The 12,407-nt window shown below is 43.6% G+C and overlaps 1 protein-coding gene across 2 annotated transcripts in view; it reads left to right on the forward strand.

Moving 5' to 3' along the window:
* The first annotated feature begins 548 nt into the window (after window positions 1–548).
* pde10a (phosphodiesterase 10A) overlaps window positions 549–12,407 on the forward strand; it is a 66,707-nt gene continuing 54,848 nt past the window's right edge. Inside the window, exon 1 of one of the 2 annotated variants that reach the window (XM_037124338.1) lies at window positions 549–1,959. In XM_037124338.1, the coding sequence (XP_036980233.1) occupies window positions 1,887–1,959 (73 nt within the window). In that variant the 5' untranslated portion in view covers window positions 549–1,886. The remainder of the gene's footprint in view (window positions 1,960–12,407) is intronic. The other variant, XM_037124337.1, reaches the window with a different exon arrangement.

A 12,407-nucleotide genomic window follows, 5' to 3' on the forward strand; every position in this document is an offset into this window, starting at 1 on the left:
TTTCTCTAAGCCTAATAATCCCATTATGATCCCAGTGAAAAAAAAAAAAGAAAAAGAAAAAGCTCTCTGTCAAAGCAGGGAGCATTGACGCAAGCATGTCTTGACGTCAGTAGCTGCAGTGAATGAGGGAGGGGAGGGGGGAGAGAGAGAGAGAGAGAGAGAGAGAGAGAGAGAGAGAGAGAGAGAGAGAGAGAGAGAGGCGTGTTTGCTTTCAGAAAATACCACGAAATACCAGCGTCACTGGCACGAATGCAAAGCGTGGCTCTCTGCAAGAAAACCCGCCGAGGATGTGCGCACAGACGCACGCAAACAAAAAAAAGAAAATGCTTTTGATTTGAATTAAAAAAAAAAAAAAGGGTATTTGCTCTGACATCCAAGACACGGTATAGGTGCTGCACTGGAAATCCAAACCAGATGTAGTAAAAGCAATATGATCCCCTGACCCGGGAGCGTTCATAAATAAATGAGCATATGAGAGAATGAAAAGAGGAGGAGGAGGAGGAGGAGGAGAGGAAGGTGAGGTGAGGAGGGAAGGTCCTCAACTGGTGTCAGGCACCCATCTGTGACCCTCGTGTGAGGAGACTCAGTGTGTGAAAGTAGAAGTGAGTGACTTCTGAAAGCAGAGAGCTGACCCCCATTTTTCTTCCTTTTTTCTCTCTCTTTTTTTTTTCTAATTCTCTGGCATTCAGAGCTCAGTCGGCCGGAGGGGAAAACTACCATCAAGCACTTTGTAAAAAGCCAGACCGGTGGCGTCATTGCCTCCTCTGTAGTGCGCGCTGCCACACCGCCACTCTCCCTCTCTGAGCCGCCGCCGCCGCCGCTGCTGCTGCATTTATTCACAGCTCATTCTCAAATTGCTCTGTGGGTCCTGAAGTGAAAGCAAAGACTGGTCCCCACCACACAATGCGTGTTTGTTCGCTCTGTGTCACTCCGGCACTTGGATTTGGCGGTTTTGCGCAAGAAGCGTCACGGACAAGCAGAGTGTTTTCTGCTCGTCGCTGGACTGGCGGGCTTGTAAACGACAAGGTATTGTACTACAGCTGCTGCGCGCCCCCCGTGCTCCACTCCTGTACTAGTGTGTCTCCGGGAATCCTCTCCTCCTCCTCCTCCTCCTCCTTCTCCTTCACGGAGCGTTTTCTACCCGCAACTTAGTGTGCAGCTCACATGTCGCCGAGGGGACGCGCGCCTTGGTGCGCTCGACCACGTCCAGACGATCTCCGTTTACATTGGTCTATACTCTTCAAGATAGGCGAGAGTTCCCGTTGTGTCGGCTGTGCGTCATCCGTGCCTGATTAGACTTGTAGTCTGACGTCGCCGGGTGCCAATCCAGTCAAACACCACACACAACGTTCAAACTATGAATTGACTTTACAAAAAAAAAAAGAAAAGAAAAGAATGAAAAGGACATCCGGACTGACGAAAACCACTTCTATGATGAAGATCAACAAGTTGCCTCGAGTGCGTAATTCCCATCCGAGCGGCGTTCAAGCATAATCCGCCACGCACGTGATCGACAAATCACTTCAGCTGCGAATATTTCTCATCTGTCGGGAGGAGTAAGCCCCGGAGCGTCCGCGGAGGACAGACGCCGGCATCTTGTCCGACTACGGCGGGAACCAGGAGGAGACCGGCTCCATGCCTCGCCGCGTCTCCAGATGCTCGGCTGGCCAGCACATGGTAACTTTGCGCACGCAGCACGCCGGGAAGAGGACAACCCGAGAAGGGACCTGAATGAACGGGACTGAGATTTATTCGCATTTCTCCTCCTCTCGCCTCCCGCGGACTGTTGTATGCGTTGTGTACCCCGCCGGCTGAAGGCGTCTCGCGTTATCAGCAGATTTCGACTCAGCGGTGGGTAGATCCATCACTCGAGCAGGGAGCAGCAAATGTCGAAGAAACGGAAAAGTCCTGACGACCAGGACTTCGAGGAATCCCCACGTGCAGGATGCAGCGACCAAGGTAGGAGTAACGCTCAGAAATGACGGTGTGAGAGTTGAACCAAAACTAGGGGTGATGCCTTCAGGGTGCACAGTCTACACAACCTTTACAGTGACATGTGACTGACAAGCAATCAACTCTCCACTCCTGTACATAAGTATTTTTGATCCCTGGAAAACAATCTTACTCGTTGTGGATTACTTTTTATAATCTCTCTTCAGTTCCCAGCAGAGTCACATTTGTGTGACAGTAGTTGCAGAGCAGACAATAAGAGTAGAACAATGCCTTTTGCCACGGTCATCTACGCTGTACATGTTTGTCAGCATGGTAAGAAGGCAAGCATTAACTGCATCACTCCAGTCAGGTGTGGACATAGAAAAAAAGAGGACGCCCGTCGAGTACTACCCTCTCAAACTTGGTTGGGCTCGGAAAGAAAAATGTGGCCCAGGGTGTCACCCATTCATTAACCACCTAAGCCACCTCCATAATCTGACTCTTTTGCTTTCTATGGTCCGTCACCTGACTTCCTCCTTTGCTCACACATTACTACTACATTATGCTACTATGACCACTAGAGGTTGCTGCCAAACGATAAACATAAGGTTGGTTTACTTGCGAGTGCGAGCTTCGACGACTGGTGATCCGTTTGATTGATCTGCTCTCTGCATCAAAACAGAAATAGACCACTTTTCGACTTTACATTTTCCAAGTGTTTCCCTTTGGTTTTAAGGTTGGTGCCACTTTACAAGCGATAGAAACATGGCTGCTTTGACATAGAAACCTCAGTCTCAGTACTAGAAATGTGAACCACTGTGTTGTATTGATACGCAGGCAGACTTTGCCAGCAATGAACCGTCACAAGTCCCGGCGGGGGCACACATATTGACAGGGGAACAGGCTTTGACACAACACCGTTGCGCTCCGTTGAGGGACTGCGCATTGTTCACTCTTGTTTGACCTCGGTTTCCATCACTGTCCCTCTTCTTCTTCTTCTTTGCCACCTCCATTCGCTGGATTCTTTTTCTTCTGCAGTGTAGAGTTTCCACATTTTCCCCAGTTGTTCCATCGTGAGCTGGGGATAGCAGTGGGGAAAACAATGCTTCTTTCTGTTTTGGTTGTGCGATGGCAGACATACTTCCATTGTGCCATAATTCCGCCTTCATTTTTCTTGGGAAGAATCGAGCCCAGTGGCAGCCCCGAACAGTGATGTGATGGAAATAATGTGGAAGTCCTAAATCCAGACCAGGGATGCTCAAAATGATTTAGTTTAAAATCGAAATGTGGGCAAGCTGTGGCGTGATCACTGAACGGTAAACAGGCCAGTATAAACCGAAGTCAGTCCTTTTCTTTGGAGCTTTATGCTTCACTTTCCTCAGAGTGCCTGTGGTTTGAAAACAGCGGGTCAGCTCATCTCTTCGCTTGAAATTCAAGCGTTCCTCATTTTCAGGAGGCAGCTTTTGAAATGCCTCGATCAGAAGCGTGGCGGCTGTTATGCTGGCAAACACATGACAGGAGTTGGAAGTTCAAGCATCACCTTCAAGCAGAGAATCGTGCCTGCGTGCATGAATAGTGCTGTAGCAATGGAAACGGCTTACGTGAGGACTGGTGTGGTGTTTCCTTTGCATCACATTATTCAAAGACGAAAATCCATTAACATATGGGTCACTACACGCCAACTCCTCGCTCAAAATCCGGAGCTTTTCCCAGTTCATGTCATGGATTTTGTCAAAGAAATTCATGTAGAAAATTCTGATAAATTCACAAGATCATCCATAATCCAAAAGCCATACGTTCAGAGCTAAATGTAAGCAAGTTTGTGATTCTTTGTATGTGCATTCTAAACCTCACCAAGTGCTTATTTTTCAGTGGATTGGGTTGAAATACGTCCCAAACATTCAAGAGACACCAAGGAAACATTCTTTGTTTCAACCAAATGTTCATGCTATTCTCTGTGTCCGGACAAAATGTTAATCTTACTTCCTACTACCTCACACATGCAGTGCTCCAATACACATCATAGAAGTTTAAACATGATTTTTTAAAATGACAATCCCTGACATGAACTGGTGTGACTGCCTTTTTGGATTGTAGTTTTTCAGTCCTACAAACAAAATTTCATGGAAAAGATATCTAAAAACCTTAACAAATAAAATCCCATATATCTACACATCTGCCGCTGGTGGTGCGCATTTCGTAACCTGACCTTTAAACACCTCAATATAAACTCACAGACGCAGTGCAGGACTTACCGTAAACAGTACGGCGTCCTCGGGCCTGCACACTTGAAGATGTGACCTGTTTGTATCACGGTCTTTGGCTCCACATCTTTTTGGGCCCATGCCCAAACCAGAGTTTCCCTTGGCCAATGCGGAAGGAGAGACGGGCGCTTCCTTCTCCGACGGTGCTGGCATCTGTGACTACTTAGGGGGTACACACCCACGGAACCCCTCCCACTCAAGATTCTCTCATCCTGCACGCTTTTATGTACGATGGCAGCAATACAGTTTTATATCCCATCGTCAAAGCAAATGTAGATCTGATCACAAAGAAGTGATTCCTGAAGGAAGTAGAAGGACATATAATCTTTTGCTTATCTAAGAGGAACTATTAAAGGGTATCATTGTAAATAAGAGCATTATACCCCATGCTACTCATCTGGCGGGTCTAGTTCAGTCAGCCGAATGCTTTAAACGAAACCATTTTGGAATGAAATTAAACCATTTCATGATACAATCTGGTCTGTTGTTTGAGCTAAAACAACAGACAAATGCAATAAATCTGTGTTGTGCATCGTGAACAGAATCTGACAACTAGCTCCAGTCACTATGGTGCTGTCACTGTAGCCGCTCCATTCACTGTCGCCTCCGGGTGCCCGAGCTCGTATTTTCTCATGGAGATCGTTTTTGTTCGCTCACATGTCCACGGCGAGGCCAGGAGGGGAGGTGTAGAAACAGGGGCATTGAGATTCATATCAGGACCACAAAGACTTTTTTGTCTTGCCTCTTGGTGTGCAGCCTGGACCTGTCGATTACAGGTCCAGGCTTAACCCCCACCCGGCGGCCACCACCACAGCTGGTCAGCAGCCTCGAGCTGCACAACTGACCAGTTCTCCCTCCACGAGCCTACAGTAGATATGGTATGGTGCAAAGTGAGGCATGAACCATGAACCAATATACTGAAAATTTCAGTAGCAAAGTGAGAGAGTTGAGCTGTAATATTGTACAATGCTCTGTCAACTTAATGCCACAATAATTAAATTAGACAGTGGAGACTGGGCATGGAAATTAAAGGGAAATATACTTTTGTTTTTTGTCAGATATTGGCCAAGTGTTCCATTAAGAAATAAAGGATTCGCTGTAGCCTTTCTTTAATGGCACGGACGAAATTAACAGTTTGTTTTCTCTTCATTTTGGGATGCATCGTTGTCGCAGGTGCCCTAAGAAAGCTTTTTCAGTGAGTTTATCAGGACATTAGCTTTATCAGTTGTGGGCTTTCAATAGCTTTGCCAGGTGCCAAGCTACATTGATCCATCACCAGTCGGAGAGAAAACAGATAGAATGCATTCAGCGTTGTTTTTTCGTGTTATTGTATTTTAACTTAGGATGTATAATCATGCGTTCCTCCTGTGTATCACAGCCCCTGCCAGTTTTTCAAATGCTTTCTCCAGAGACAAGCGATACAGTGGCATTGTCTGCATTTCATCACGTGAGCTACATACACATTGGCTTGCCACCTAAAGAGACCCTGCCACAGTGCTTTTGGTGCATCACTGCATATGACCCAACTGATCCATGATGAAATTAGATGCCAACTGTTTTTTTTTTATAAACAATTGGTGCAGTTTCACCATACATCGGTCCACCAGTCAGCCTGTTATCAGCTGATACTTATGAGACTTATCACACGTGTATGGAATATCTTCCAATACACACCTATATTTGAAAACTTTAAAAAAAATGTTGTTGGACATCCCGCCTCCATTACATATATAATAGTTTCAAAAACAATGAAACCTTGTCATCATAAGTGTTTGGTAGCCTAATTTAGACTGTCACACACAGACACACATATACACAAATAAATATAAAATGATATATATGTCACAGTTGTATACAGATAGAGATTGGCCAATATGTATTTCGCACAGATATCAATTACATATTGGCCAATATATAATTTTTTGTATTATTTTTAATGGCCGTATCAGCATCAGCTTCCAGAGCTGAAAATATACAAAAATGCACAAATTGCTCTGGCTACTCTTTTCATGTTTTGACAAATGCAAGCAACTGGAACACAATTCATTATCTGTACTACTACTAACAAGGACATTTCTATTCACAAGTTCAAAACTAATAATTAAATGTAAAGAGTGCAACTAGAAATAGATGAGATATATGGATTTAAGATCAGTATGTGGATCGGTGACTTCAGTCATATATTCATACATTTAACAATATCGGCCCCCGATACAGAGACTGGATCAGAATTGGCCCCAACTTCATAATATGGTATTGAACATATTTGGTTTAATACAAAACAAACAGTCCATAAAGCAGCTCAAGTAAAGCCACAGAAATAACTCTAAACACCTCTTCACTGATGGTTGATATAAGTGGCATGATTATTTTTTAAAGGGCACTTATATGGTGGATAGGGGATAACAATGAACCGTGCCATCATCTGTTTTCTTGAATCAAAGCCTTTAGAGGAACAAAAAGAGCCTGTTCCTGCGAGACAGGAGGTCAGCACGTCCAAGGCCAGTCAAGAGTCCCTCTTTCATCTTGAATTCAGACCGTTAGGAGAATAGTTCCAGATCTTGTGGATTGGTTTTGTCCACACAGATTAAACTGAGGAGCAGCTCAGCGTCACACACTGGCATGGTTCTCCAGCGGCGCACCATGTGTGTCTCTTTAGCTTGGCTCTGTGCCCGCGATGCTGAAAACTGTGGAAGCGCAGCCGAGGCTCACGGGGCTCTTTGACGTCACAGAGCATGTAGCGTATAAACCACATGCAGCCTCACACACGTTCAAACACTCGCAAATTCTCATGAATATTCTTATCCCGGCTCTCCTCTGAGGACAATGTAGCTCCGGTGCTTCACTTTATGAGCTTCAGACTGATTGGAAGGAGCTCAGCTTGTACAAGATCACCTCTTAGTGGTCTCAGTGTGAGTTGCAGGTCACAGTCGTCCACACAAAGGTTTGCAGGAGGAAAGAATCCTACATTTCCTCACATTGTCATTTGTATTTTATTTTCAGAGTTTTCACACTTTTAGATTTATGTTGACCTTTGCCCTTCCTTAAAATTGACTCAAGTAACTAGATGCCTCCATCAGACAGACAGACAGACACTAGGTGGGGCTAAAGTATAACTATGGAAAGGCAGGGAGCGGTATCAGAGACGCTCACCATTGGAGCAGACAACCAGCAAACTCTGGATTGAACATTTCTTAAAATTATCATTAACTTTTGCAGACTTGATAGTGAGTGACGAAAGACAAAGCTGATGTCAAAAGGGGTTTTAACATCACAGCTGTTTGTGACGTAGCAGAAGGCAGGAATTAGAAAAACAGTTAAATTTGATTGTTTAAGTGAAGCCATTGTAACGTTATACTGAGGTTGCTGATTTTTAATTTCACGATTTCAGACGGCGGTGCTGGACAACGTGAAGTCCAATTCTGGACAAACCAATTACATTGTAAAACACTAAATCAGGAAAATGAAGTTCTTGAAATATTGCGCATGAATGCAGTGCAACAGTTTCAAGTTGGATGTGTGAGTAAGGGTCGGGGCTGGTGTGTGTTTGGTTCATGAATGGATTGTGACCATGTGTTATCAGTGAACAGGCAGACCTGACGTCTGGCTGCTCGGCCGTCTTGGCCCGTGCTGATGTCTGCTGTGCGGACAGATTGACAGGCCCGGACGTCAGCACCCATATTTCTCACCTATGATTCATACTGACTTTGTTTGGCTTCTGATGAGAGCCACAGGCATCCACTTACCGCTTGTCCCCGCAGCCACTCCCTGAATTCTTGGAGCTCAGTACGGAGCTCTCTCTCTCTCTCGTTCTGTCTTAAATTTTGTTTTTTGATACGCATGATTTATTTATAACAACTCATAAAATTGTTGTTCATCAATACCAGTGTTTTTTCCACTCCATACAGCTTCTCTCACTGCATGGAACTGAACCAAACTAAAGATTTACATTTAACTTTTTTTTTTTTTTACATGAGAAAGACATTTTTTGCATTTTATGGATATTAATTAAATTATGTTGTAATTCTTGAATATTTCATAATAATTGAATTGGTCTTTGTAGAAATGTTGCTATTTTTCTCACGTTATTAGAAACTACATTTAAATATGAATAAAATAGTTCTTCCTCTTTGTCCTCTTGATGCCACCACGTCTAATGCCCATGACTGTATACACACCGTCACAAGTAGCACACACACACACACTCACACACACACACACCGACAGGCACTGTGACATCACTCAGCTGTAATTAATGAGCCGACTGTGTGTTTGAGAGGCTTCCGTTTGACCAGGAGGCTGTTAGCATCCAGCGCAGGGATTTTTACAGCTAGTAGTAACTTATCATTGTGTGTGTGTGTGTGTGAGGTAGAGAGCAGAGTGATGGTTTGATGGGGAGCTGATGAGGTCATGGCTCATGTCTCCTTGCTTGCGTCATCACCTATAGGATGTGACTCCTGCCGGCAGAGCTGCAGCTGCTGCTCTGATTGTTGAGCTGGAAGCAACAAAGAATAAAAAAAAATAAAAACAACTCTGAAACAATTTTGTCCTCAAATACTGTTTAAAGAACGATCACACCAGCAGACCCTTAATTTCCCTGATGAAAAATCAACATGTGTAACAAGCTGAAACAATAGGATTCACAGTTTTCTGTTTTTCACTCTGGTTGGATAACGTTTTGCAGCTGTCCTCCTGCGCCAGTGGTGCTCAGCACGTAACGGCAGGTGCCCACTCTCATGCGCACATGTGAAGAGACACGTTTGACCTCCCATTTTAGCCCGCAGTTTTTACAAGATTGCACAGTGAAGCGTTTTACATGGCAGAGTGACGTCAGCAGAGCCGACAAGCGCCGTTTGTTTTGTCCTATTATGTTTGTGTTTGTTTGGTTGTGTTTTTTTTTTTTTTTTGCTCTCTCTCTCTTTCCCCTCCGCAGACCTCTGACCGCACGCTTATCATCATCGTCATCATGGTCATCCTCTCTAGAATTACGGATGTGATAATCTAGGTCAGAAGTGGTGCCAACAGAAACACTGCCCGCTAATCTGAGCAACCGGGATTTGCATGTGTGAGAGATGCAGGAGTGTGTGTTGTGTTTGTAAATGCTGGATGTGTGTTTTTGTGATATTCCTCTTTGCATATTGTGAAAGAGCTATTATTGTTTATATGACCATTACTGTGCTTAATTTCTTTATAGGACTTTATTACCAAAGACTGCAGTAAATCTACAGTTTGTTTTGGGGGGGGGGGGGGTCCTTAATTAATCAGTTAATGTTTAAGTACATTTAGTAATTGTCAAAACTACTTCAAATATACTGTCAGAAATGTAGCACAAACGGAGTGTATATAAGGCTTTATTGGCTTTGACACTGATATGAAAAAGCTCTTTGGTTTCTCTGGAAATATTGGCACGTGCATCAGGTATCAGGCTGCATTTACTTAAACACAAAGACCAGATCATTAGCAGCTTGATTGTTGTCAAAGGTGAAAAGAATAATAACGTAAGGAAAAAATCCTCCTCTCTTTTCAGTCAAATCTTTGTGCTTTTTTTTTTATTTTAGGGAGTGAAATACACGTCTGCCGACGCTGATTTAAATGCCATTGAAAGGCACTGTACGCTGTAATAGTGTAATGCACATAAATTACATTTTACCTTGTGTGTGTGCATGCGTGTGTGCGTGTGTGTATGAGGCAGGCATAATTTGTGCCAGCTCCGTGACGTAGAGGACATGAGGCCCAGGCGGGTGCTGTGAGTGGCAGTAACAGCGTCTCCAGCTCGAGCCTGCCCCGTCTCTGACTTCATTGGCTCCAGCTCTGACGCAGATACACCCACCAACAAACCACCCCCACCCCCACCTACCCACCCATCCCTGTTCCCCCCCCCGTCCCCCCTGCACACTTCTTTCATCACAGCCTTTTTTCTTTTTTTTCACCCATTTAAATGTTTCTTCTTTTCTTTATTCATGTGCTTCTTTCTGCAGTTCCCTCCACTGCAGCTCTCCGGCACGTCACATATCTGCACCACCTGTCCGTTGTGCGCTCTCTTTTTCTTCTCCCGTGCGTTGATAGGAGCCTCATCAACGTTTTCTTTCATTTTATTTTCTCGCCATATTATCCACGCTAATCCCCCCCCTTTTTGCTTTTGAATTTAATTGTGCAGTGCGGGGCTCTGAATCACGGCGAGCCACTGAGAGCATTAGAGGTGTTATATGGTCACATTAAATTTGTCAGCATGTGGCACAGGAGCAGAAGAAGGCTTCCACTGTTTCAGGCGGCCGCTGCAGTTAAACTGTTGAAACGCTCGGTGAAATATGGTCATCGCGGATCACGTCATGACATTTTTCCACCCACCGCACAGTGCAGTTCTGTTGAGCGTGTCATGCGCTGAGCAGGCTTTGAATAAACAAAATATTGGCGGCAGATTAATAATAACGCTTCAAAAATTGCTTAAACCTGTCTCACTCACAGCTTTGATGTCTACAAGTTACTAACAAACTAAAACATTTGAGTATTTAATAACTTAAAGCATGTAATATAGCAAGAACTGAGTTAAGTTGTTTGTCTTTTGTAGCGTCCGTCTCTTCTTGATATGAAGAAGCTCTGTAGCAGTACATTAAAATGGCCTCTAGAACTGTATTTTCATACCGTACAGGTCATTTAGCCTGATACCATTCGGCCAGAGTTGCACTGCTGCATGGTTGTCCACGTCGTCTGCTGACAGCGTGTCAACTCGTCTCTGAATTCAGGCAGAGGACTTCTGGCAGTGCTCTGAATTTACAAACGCTTCATTTTGCAGTCAGAGTAAGCTCTGCTGCTCCGAGTGCTGCCTCACGAACCTACGTCACCAATGTTTGTGCTACAGTGACCTTTCTTCAGGTTGCAGTGTTGCAGGAAAACACCCATCAGCTACCGGGGGTGCTACAGTTCGCTCTGACCTTTGACCTCCATGCAGATGAATCCCTGCAGGGTTTAAATAATTAATCATACAGAATTTGAACATTTGCTCATGAGACTGATGCAAAATGAAACGTCGGTCTACTATTCCTGAGAAGATTTTAAGGGGAAGGAATAAATATATTTATAAACTATTACCAAAATAACTAAAAGAGAGTATTTTTTTGTTTTGTAGATTGGGCCATCAGCAGGGACACTTTATAATAACCATCATTAATAAATGGTAATGTTATAGTTAATTGTACTTTAGTTAATAGTTGTTTCACTGTTAAAAAAAAAACGATGAACCATATTTTAAGCAATTGTAAAGGTTTATGAACATCAGTTGTCACTTTACAATAAACCAATATTTTGTTGACAGTAAAATAACTATTGACTAACGATTGACTAACTATAGATGTACAGTTTTTTGATAAATGCAATCATAAGGTGTACTTGTTGTGATTGGTGATCCCCACTGGGCAGCAGGAGTGTCTTGCCTTGTTAGGCTTCACTATGGCAATGTTGGCATGTTCCTACACTGGAACAATAATTTGATTTGTTGATGGAATCGATGGCCAGAGCTCAAAGCAAAAAGGACATGATCACTAGCTATCACTTACTGCTAGATATTTGACTAGACATTACATCGTGTCAGCGCAGTCATTGGGGATAAAATGTTGGCAGTTAATGTTTCATCAAACCACTGATACGCTCTCATCTGTTTCTCTATTAGACTATGTACTGGCATTCCTACAGAATATGTCATATCACAATAACATTACATGTTAATGACCTGACTTTCATATTGGGAGGTGCACGAGATGGTGTTCGAACTATAGGCAAGAAGGCTGCCAAGCCAGTGACCACAGTCTGAGGCTGTGTCAACGTTTGTACGTGTGAAACCACTGGATATCTTTTAGGAGACCTCAGAACAATTTCCAGCTTGTGTTTGTGGCGACCAAAACAGGTATTTAAGGCAAAAACATTGTCCTAACTCTGACCAAGTGGCTTTTACACACCTAAAGTCAGATGTTAAGCATAGTTTTGTCATAATATACAATCAAATGCAGAGACATATCAACATATCATTTGATTGCAAAAACGTACATTGCCTTTATTTATTCTGGCAATTGGGTTGCAAGACTCTGCCTTAAAAATAACAAATAACAGATATTGCAATTTTGCAGGTCAAGTATTGTAACTGTTGTTGCTTGACCTTGACTGACTGAACCACTGTCGGTTTGTTGGGCAACATAACCAAATAGTTTTTGTTTCCTA

This window comes from Acanthopagrus latus, chromosome 15 (assembly GCF_904848185.1).
Source record: "Acanthopagrus latus isolate v.2019 chromosome 15, fAcaLat1.1, whole genome shotgun sequence".
NCBI classification, from domain to species: Eukaryota; Metazoa; Chordata; class Actinopteri; order Spariformes; family Sparidae; genus Acanthopagrus; species Acanthopagrus latus.